Source organism: Sorghum bicolor, chromosome 1, assembly GCF_000003195.3.
Source record: "Sorghum bicolor cultivar BTx623 chromosome 1, Sorghum_bicolor_NCBIv3, whole genome shotgun sequence".
NCBI lineage: Eukaryota > Viridiplantae > Streptophyta > Magnoliopsida > Poales > Poaceae > Sorghum > Sorghum bicolor.
The window spans coordinates 6,046,179-6,056,806 of NC_012870.2; the positions used below are offsets into that span (position 1 = coordinate 6,046,179).

Sequence of the window (10,628 nt, forward strand, 5' to 3'; positions counted from 1 at the left end):
TGAGCAAAACCACTACCCGAGTCCAAATTGACAGATCAACATGAGTAGAAGTTTCTTGTACATATTTAACAGTAACACACAGGTCGAACCCGGGAGTATCCAAACCTCAGTAACCAGGAAGCAAGAGGAGGCTAGTTTTACAAGCTGAGTAACCCCAGTTTGACTACATCTGTGTTCCACAGAACAGGTTGCGATTCGCTGAGAAGACTACAGGAAGATTTTTCACAAAAGGATGCTAGCTCTTTGCCAGAGTATACAACATCAGGGCATCCCATGCCTGATTGGTTCTTTGGTTGACTAGTGAGATGGTTACTCACATTGCGTACACAATCTCACCGCTGCTGTCAACATCAAGATCTGAGTCAGAGTCAAGATCATCCATGTCGTCGTCCATGTCCAATCCATCAGCTAGGACATTTATACTGCGAGAACAGGCAGGTGGTATGGTGGCCTCTGTCAAAATCTGCATGATCTGATCCATGGTCTGCATTGGCTGGTCAGGCTCCTCATATTGGTTGCTCATGCTATCATCATCCATCAGATCAGCAGGAAGGTTCTTCAGGAACCAACTATGATTCCGGATTTCAGGGATTGTTATTCGCTGCATATTTTATATAACAAATAAAGACAAAAAAATCAGATAAATATGACTGAACTCGAAGCAGCATATCTTCTGAACCTACTGTATCAGGAACAAAGCACGATTACAACTACAACGTACAACTGTACAAGGACTTACCATAGCAGGATCTCCAACAAAAATCCTCGAAATTAGATGCCTGCACTCTGGAGATATGTTCACGTTGTCTGGAATTGCGTACTGAACGTTCAAGATGCGCTGTAACAAGATGACACTACCATTAGTTTAGTTGTTAGCTAAAACAGGAGAATGCATTGGGTGAAACATGCAGAGACTCAGAAGTAGCCGATCTAGTTTACACACGCGCGCGCGCGCACACACACACACAACACGCGCACGCACACGCACGCGCACACACACACACGCGCGCGCGCACACACACACACACACACACACACACACACACACACACACGTGTGCACTCGTGTACATTCAACTTGTATCCATGGATGAAAAAAATGGATAACCTGAATTGTCTTGCGGAAGTTCTTAGGCTCTTCTGGGTCTTCAAAAGGATATGCACCAACAACCATTACATAGAGGGTTACACCACATGACCAAACATCAGCAATCTGTTTGTCATAAACAAATCATTTAAAGATAAAATCATTAAGTGAAAGTTTTCTGTGACACATGTTTATGGAACTATAGTGCACTGATGCAGAGGTATACACAACTCTCAGAGACACATTTCTCAAGATAAATAAGGAAAGTGATAGCACAAGTACCTTGCCATCGTATTCTTTTTTCAACAGAACTTCAGGTGCAATATAAGCAGGTGTTCCAACAGTGGACTTCGGCTGGGAATGAAGAACAGATGACTGCAGAAAATAAAGAATGCATGGTATTGTCCGTTAAAAGGAATCTGACAACCCTATGATCATATTCATCATTCTACTACCATCGTGTAAACATTAAGCCACAGAACAACGGAGCCTCAATGGTTGCTAGCCACACACCCACACAAACATGTACTAGAATGCTATGCAGCACAGGCACGGATACACATACCAGTATCAGGCAGATACACAAATACAGCATTTTTCTTAAGAAACGATACACAGATGCATTTTTAGTATTTTTAATAGATAAATAATAAGGCATATTAGAATTCTAAAAGCCGTAACACACTAGCAGGAACTTTAAATTGCCTTGCATTTTTGCAATTGTGCTGTTCTGCTCATCTTTTTTCATATTTCCATTTAGCCAACACTCCAACAGCCAAGCCTGCCCAGCATCTCCATTCAATTCTCAAAAAGTCCAAACTTGCAAAATCCAAATGAGAACATAAGTGCCTAGTGCAGAAGTAGAACTAGTTAAATAGAGGGAGGATTCAACTAAGCACATAACTTTCTACTTGAGGGCGAGGATTCAGGCTTGGAGGAGATGAGTAAATCACTGAAACAATTCATTTCCCTTTCAGTTCCAGTTCAGATTAATTTGACACCGCTTTAAGCAAAGAGTCTAGATTAATTTGACATGGGGAACAGGGCAGGAAAGAGGCTACAGGAGAGAAGATGGATCATGGAAGAAATCACCGCTAACTCATCACCAGCTTGGTGCTGATTTATCGCCGGTGTGTGGTGAAGCTCGTCGCAGTGCCATGTGTGTGTGGTGCCCACAAATTTCCAGCGTGCGCCATGCGGGTGGTGTGCGTCACCACAGCCACAGCCACAGCTGCAGCCAGCTCAAGCATGCCACTGGCGCTGGATCTCGTAGCAGGGACAGCCGAACAGCTGGGCGAGCAGGAAGTCAGGCGGGCGGTGGCAGCAGCGGGCGTGTTACCTCACTGGCTACCTGACTGCATGGTGCATGTGAGTCGAGGGTTATAGTAGACCTACTGGACTAGACGTATCCACAAAATCCCTCAATACGTCTTCGCCCACGTATCGGAATTGCTCTTATTTATGTTTTTCCCCGATGCTCCATGGAGACATCTCCATGCTGTGTCCCACGTGTATATACGACAGGGGTGACCTGACATATCCATGCAATTAAGCTTGAACGTAACACATAAATATGAGTTAGAATACGATGAAGTTGACATGTGTAAGAACCTTGGAATAGCCGAAGTCACATATCTTCAAGCGAGGAGCATCACTCCCATCTAGAAGTGTGTTCTCCAGCTTCAGATCACGGTGGCATACTTGCTTGAAAATAAGAATAAAAAAACGCAGCTCAGCTCGATGCAATGCATGAGTAAACAGTAACAATAGGATGGAAGGTATGTCATTATATAATAACTAATACCATTGAATGGCAGTAGCTTACTCCTGAAATGAGCTGCTGGAAGAAGTAGCGAGCCTGGAAAGATATATATGCACACTTAGTAGGATCAAGAAAGAGGTGTGTCAAGAAGAAAGATGAACTAAGTGACAAGCACAAACCTCATCTTCACTGAATCGCACGTTCTTACATATTCTCTCAAAAAGCTCACCACCAGAGGCATATTCCATGACAATAGCAAGGTGGGTCGGTGTTAAAATAACCTAGACATACAAATAAATTTAAAAAATGTTTAACAATAGAATTCTGGGGGAGAAACAGCATCACAATCCAGACTCACCTCTTTAAACCTAATAATGTTAGGGTGTTTCAATGATCTATGGTTAATTATCTCACGCTGGACATTCTCATCTATCTGCACATGATAATGAAATACATATTAAAGAAAACCACGATAAAATAATTGAGTGCAGTAATAAATGATAACCTAGCATTTATGATTGAAAAAAGAAAATGCACAAAAGAAAACAGATTTAAGGAACCATGGACATTGTAAATCAAACCACCAAATGGATGAGAGAGGAAATTCCATAAAACTAGACCTAATGTCTTGCTATTGATAGAGAACATAAATAATATTGGGCCTTTAGTATGAATTGATGTTGGTCTCTCAGGGGTGGAAGCCAAAATCAAAGGAATGTTACAAGAATCTGTTCAGCTGTCCTTGGTTTCAGAAGTTCAAAATTTTATTGACTAATGATTATTTTTCTATCAAAAACTACCAGACTGGATGGCCATAACAACAGTAAAGCAATGGTATTAAAAATAATGCACAGGTACCCCCAGTTAGAAACACACATGGATAAAACATGTTCATTCAGTAAAGAGCTTACGCGTCAATGCAATTGCATGCCTGGATGGAGCTGAATGAGATGAAATTATTAGTACAAGCACTTCACAGTGTATCAAAAGGATTCACTTTGCCCCCACATCGCTACGCTATCAAACATGTCAGCTCTTGTAGAATATCACAAGTATGCAACTACCTCAATATTAGCTAAGGGAACAGAAAAAGCTTGCAAAACTTTTTCCCACTATAATGTGGTTTTGTGAAATTCATGCAATATTTTGTTGGGTCCTAGACACATACTGTTACAATTTCTTTTTATAAGACATACACTCCTATGCATCAAGTAGTAGAAGTTAGTTGTGGCATAGAGTTATGGAGCATCATTACCAATTAGATAACAGATTTCTTGGGCCAAATCATACACCATTACTGCAGCTCGATTAAAATTTGATGCAGTATCCACAAACGTTGGAACCAGATGGATAGACAGATTTTTTGCATATAGGATCAATGGATCATGCTTGATGGCAGGCCCGTGCCAGTGCATGTGCAACCTGTGCGCCAGCACAGGGCCCCTCAAGATTAGTCTACAGCATTAGTAATGTTAATCTATAATGCAAGAGAAAAGAGTAGCACTAACTATCCATATACAAATCATTTGTATTTTTCTCTTGCCACATGCAAATCATAAACTATCTTTCATAAGGGGACTGATTCTCTGAATCTATTTTTTATTGCATGGATTAATCCTGATTTCAGACTAAAAATCCTACTAGACTATGAATCTCCCCCAGGTTTCCTTCTCTCTTATCCTATTTTTTTCTTTCTTTCGCCTAGGTCTAGCTTCAATTGATTGATTGGGATGAATTTGTATTCTAAACATGTTTGCACTGTGACTATGGAAGCTACTTCTTGTTGGATCGGAGAATCAAGACTCAAGAAATAGAAGCCACGATACCAAATACTAACCAGATCAATATTATTTCAACCGGCATATGCCTAGATTTGTTCTTGAATTTCTAACCGTGTTAATTTTGTTCTTTTCTATTGCACCAAAAGTTTTGTTTTCTAAAAGTTGGATTTGAAAATATGACTATATGAAAAGCGTAGAAATAAAGAAAAAAAAATATGGATGCTGATTTGATTGTAGAAAGGGGCTACCAATAGGTCATACGAAGTAGTAATACAATGAAAAATTATTGATGTTGTTGTTATTTATTTATTTAGTATTTATATTCGGGGCCTAAATAAGAAGTGCACAGGGTCCATATATTTTATGAGACGGCCCTGCCTGATGGCTAACTAACACCAAGCAGTAAGAGTGAAGTCTAGGCTAAAATCAGCTGGCACAGAAGCATAGTCCCAACAAGTCAGCTACCTGTGTTATTAGTAATCATTATTTGCTGCTATGTTTGGATTGAAACAAAATGGGTAGGACATTAGGAGCCTAGGAGGTACATCGAAATAAGGAATTTTTTTCCTTTTTATGCAATGCAAAACAGGGAAACATGTTCCAGGATTAACTAACTCAATATTTCTAATCGTACAGAACATATATTTTTACTAAATCTGCATAAAATAAATCCAAGTATATATATATATATATTGAGACCAAATAACCTGTGAGATCGTAGTAAGCCTGGGCATTCGGGTTACCCGATTTTTTCGGGTCGGGTAATTCGGGTAATTCAAAATTCGGGTAATGAAAATTGTTACCCGATATTAGTTCCAAAAAAATACTACCCGCTAATTCGGGTTCGGGTTCGGGTATTCCCGATTTACCCGAATTTTTAAAAAACAACACATTATACAAAATTTCAATAGCAATTTATATATAATTTCAGCAGCAATTTGTATAGAATTTCAATAGCATTTTGTAGAGAATAATATGTTACTATCACTTGTTCAAACAAAGAGAATTATGTTCTAATAAATTGATAAGTTCTAATATTTAACTATCAACATATGATAAATACAAAGATATAGACAAATATTCGGGTAGTTCGGGTACCGGGGGATATTACCCGAATTACCCAAACTAATTTCGGGTAATCAAAATCGCTATCCGAATTTTAGATCGGGTACCTCGGGTTCGGGTAATTCGGGTTCGGATCCGGGTAATTCGGGTACGGGTAATGGGTATCGGGTAATTTGCCCAGGCCTAGATCGTAGTGGTGGCAGCATGTGAGTGTGGCGCTTGTGACCTGCGTTCGATCCCCAGGGTAGCACAGGTCACAGAGGCGAAATATTATTTTCAAGAAAATAAAAAACAAATAGGTAGCAGCTGTGGCCACATCTCTTGATAAACTTGATAAAGAATCAAGTAATCTAGATATTGTTTATTTGATGCTGTTAACTGGTAACTCCAAGCTCACAGGTCACAACCACCTTCCAGCATCCTGCGGCATATCAAAATTATGATGTTCCCTTGAGCAAACAGGTTGATTAAATTATTATTTCGATTCAGTCCAAACTGAACCTAAATCAGCATAAGCTTGCTTATTTAATGATTGTGGTGGCAAATGCTTAGCCCCAAATACAGCACACCCAAACAAAATTTCACAGGAAAAAAACTATAATTCGTGCATACTCGCATATCCTGCGTATCAGATGGAACAAACAGCAAAAGGCTACAGCTGATATTCACTCAAACAACAAATAATAACCTAAATGCACACAAATATCATCCTCGGGCTGAAATACGGTCCCTACGACCCTACCCCCACGGCAGGACCCAAAGGATTCACATCCCGAATCGAATAGCCCCCTCGGAACGCAAACGCCGTGCGGTGGAATCGATGGGTTATTGTTTAACTACAGCCAGCACCGAATCGAATCCACAGGGGAGGGAGAAGGGGATCAGCGCGATACCTTCTCGCCGCGCTCTATGTACTTGACGGCGACGAGTTCGCTGGTGCGGCGGTCGCGCATGAGGCGGGCAACGCCGAAGTTGCCGGAGCCGATGTCGCGCACGAGCTCGTACCGGTCGCTGTCGTGCATGATCGGCATGTCCATGCCCGGCCCCACAGTCAGGGCGGCCCGATCCGGCGCCGGCCCTGCCATGGCCGGAGACGGCGATCAACGGAGGCTAGGGTTGGTAGTGGTAGGATTCCGTGACCCTGGCCCCCCGGGCGCAGTCTCCAAGTCCCAGCTCCTCCTCGCGCTCTCTCTCACACACACCCACGCGCTCTCGCTACCCGTTTCTTCTCAAATCGCCGGAGAGCCTGCTCTCTCTCTACCGTCGACGAGTTCGTGATGTCACTGACCAAGAGAGAGAAAGGCTTTTTATCGCCTTGCTAACCGCTTGGGTCTTGGTGACTTCTGCTGAAGTTGTTTTATCGGGTGTGTCGTCTTTTGGGATCTTTGTCATAAATGGATATGTGCACTCAGTATAATAACTCCACTCTTTTTTTCAAAAAAAAACTGTAGATATAAAAGTCTGTGCATTTATGCACTGCCTAAAATGGTGATCTTAGGAGAATTAAATAATTACTCCCTCTGTTCTAAAAACCTAGATGTTTTTTTTTGTCCAAATAATCTAAAATTTAATCATATTTATACACTAGAATAATAATTTTATATCACCAAATAAGTATCATGCAACATATTTTTATGGTATACCTATTTAGTGTCATAAATATTAGTAAAAATTTCTATAAATTCGGTCAAGTCTAAAATAGTTTGACTTAGGATAAAATTCAAACATCAAGTTTTTAGGATATAGGGAGTACCAAAAGAAACATGCTGTGAAAAAAAAGAGCAAAACATGTTGATACCGATATGGCAGCAATATAAAATGGGAAAACACATTTCCCTGACAAGGTAGTGTGTAGTAATTTTGGTAGTCCTTGTTTGAAAGATATAAGAGTATCGCTCAAACGTTAGAATTGGTGTCATTTAGGCTCAAAAAATGTTTGTGGACAAAAGTCAGATCAGGAATTCAAATGGAATGTACGTACGGAACAGTACAACAAGAAAAAATGTATTCAATGTAAACTTTTTTTTGTAACTTATTACTTGGTGTGCCTCATTGTCGAGGTAGAAATAGGGAATAGAATGGTATGGAGTAGCTTTACTTGAGTAACTTCTTTCTACCATGTATAGCCAGGGAAGCCACCACCGGTGAAACAAAAAAAATGTGACTTTACTAACTTCCATTTGATTTTGGAAAAAAAATAAAAATAACTTCATAGATAGCGACACTATAGCAGCAAAGGGAAAATCAAAGCCATAATAAGCTTCATCAAAGGGTCGATTCATCTTTCCCCTCTGACTTGGCATTGGCAAAGCAGGTTGCCACAGCAAGGTTTTATAGCTGTAATGCAGCTCATTTGATTCGCGTATGGTTTGGTACACACTAGCGAAGCATGTTGCCACTAGCCAGGCTTTAGAGCTATAATGTTAGCTTGTTTGGTCTGCGTTTGGTCTGGCGAAGCAGGCTGCCACTAGCGAGGCTTTACAGCTGTAATGCTATCTCATTTGATTCGTGTATGGTCTGGTTCACACTTGTGAAATAAGTTAATGTATTGCCAACTTATTTGGTCCGTGTATGGTCTAACGAAGCAGGCTGCCACTAGCCAGGGTTTTACAGCTGTAATGCCAGCTTTGTTTGGATCTCAGTGTACTCATGCAGCCAAACCAAAGCTAATGTTTGGTTGTCCGTGGCCCACAGCTGTTACTCTCACACGACGTCATCCACACGTGTCCTGCGTTAAGCGATTTCGGGCTTGTTTGGTTCATGCATCCTGTTGAACCAAGTTGGCCAGATGCAGGGTGCGTCCGTTTGGTTGCCTACTCGTCTAGTTGAGCCACGCTCCACGCATGCAACAGCCACCCCATAGCCAAGCTCTACAGGATGAGCGAATCGGTTGTTTGTGGCGAGTCTGGCTTGCTGGATGCAATTGTGTTCCTTTCTAATGATGGTATTATTGTATGCTTAGTGAATATTAAACGATATTAAGATGTTTAGGCTGGCCGGATGCAGGATGTGATCGTTTGGTTGCCTACTCGCCTAGTTGAGCCAAGCTCTGCGCGTGCAACAGCCACCCCGTAGCCAGGCTCTACGGGAACAAGCGAATCGGTCATTTATAGTGAGCTTGGCTCGCTAGACGTAGTTATTTCCTTTCTAATAATGGTATTAGTATATGATTAGTAAATATTAGATGTATTAAAATGTTTTAAAAATGGTTAACACATATTTAGATAAAAAAAGTACTTTAGAAGTGTATTTTCATAAAATAAAAATCATAATTATAACCTTATAATATTTTTATCTAATACAACATATCTTTATACAAGTAATCAAATAATATATTTTCTCAGCCAGACTAAGTCAATATAGTTAAACAAACACAGCCGAATTGCATGTGCTCAGGGCTCCCATATACGAGCCAGGCTAAAGAGCCCCTTCATTTCTCGGGTGCTAGGCCGCGTGGGCCTTTCATTCTGCATTGCCAAGGCCGCCAGTCTTGTTTAGTTTGCCAAATTTTTTAGGTGTATAACAATTTCGTTTATATTTAGTAATTATTATTTAATTATAGACTAATTAGATTTAAAAAATTTATCTCGTAAATTACAGATAAACAATATAAATAGTTATTTTTTATCTATATGCATACGTCTAAAAATTTAATGGGATAAGGTCAGTCTCAATGCATAGTTTTATGACACTGTTACCAAGACTATAAACTAGGTAACCGTGCCATATGAGTTTCATGGGGATGAAACTCCTCTCTCATCTGATGAAACTCCTTCATTTAATGACCCTGCCAAGTCAGCAATTTTGCTTATGTGGCACCCTATTTAATGTGCATGACACTCTCATGAAACATGCATTGAGACTGGTCTAAGAAATCCTAATTTTTTTTAGCTAAACGAGGCCAAACTGAACGCCCAGGCAACCAATCACTTATGCACTGCACCAGATGGGCCGGAGCACAGTCACACCCATAGTCACCACGCACAGAGGCCGAGCTTTGTTGAGGCCAACATGGGCCATGGCCACCCTTGTCCTTTTGTGATTACCACTATATATATAATATATATTCCTTTGCTATACCATAAAATAACCATCAAATTTCCATATAATCTGTTAGCTGGCCCCTGCTGCATTTGGTTCCATGCTCCGCCACTGACAGCTAATCTAAGGAGACAAATGATAACCAGTTAAAATAAAAAATTGCAATATATTTTGCACTATTTAGTTTTTTGAACTCTAATTTGCACAATGTTGAAGAAGAACTAGATACGAACGGGTATAACATTTGTAATCTTCCTCTCTCTCTCTCTGTGTGTGTGGGTGTGTGTGAGGGTTGGCCTGATGGATAATATGAGTCAATCTAATCGTCATGGAAGAGTTTTTTTTTCTTAGGCCTTGTTTAGTTCCCACCGAAATCCAAAATGTTTTCAAGATTCCCCGTCACATCGAATCTTGTGACACATGCATGAAGCACTAAATATAGACGAAAATAAAAACTAATTACATAGTTTGTCTATAAATCATGAGACGAATCTTTTGACCCTAGTTAGTCTATGATTGGACAATATTTACCACAAACATACGAAAGTGCTACAGTAGCGAAATGCGAAATTTTTTCGGAACTAAACAAGGCCTTAATTAGTTGGCCTTATTCTTCTTTTCCCATATAAGTATGGTTGGTAATGACCTATAAGCAAGCCCATGCTTGAAAATGAATAGAGAAATGTCACATTTTTAAGTAAATTAGATAAAATGGATTCATGGTTTTCACGTAAACTTCTTCTGTTTGATGCCTTGCGGCATACATAATCTTGATGTGTTACTCCTATCTCAAAATATATTTATTTTCTAGGATCTTTCAAACGTATTAGGGTACAGGAAAATGATGCTGGTACCTCTTTTATCCAACCAAACAAACTTATAACATAGGCCTT

The 10,628-nt window shown here is 40.1% G+C and overlaps 1 protein-coding gene across 1 annotated transcript; it reads right to left on the minus strand.

The window, feature by feature from the left end:
* Window positions 1-7,057, minus strand: LOC8083974 (serine/threonine-protein kinase SAPK8). The gene is made up of 9 exons (XM_002466355.2): window positions 6,588-7,057; window positions 3,207-3,281; window positions 3,028-3,129; window positions 2,891-2,944; window positions 2,698-2,790; window positions 1,369-1,461; window positions 1,108-1,212; window positions 740-838; window positions 1-601 (listed from the first exon to the last, which is right to left on the minus strand). Exons 1-9 carry the CDS (start codon window positions 6,777-6,779, stop codon window positions 314-316), a joined length of 1,101 nt encoding a protein of 366 aa, XP_002466400.1. The 5' UTR covers window positions 6,780-7,057; the 3' UTR covers window positions 1-313.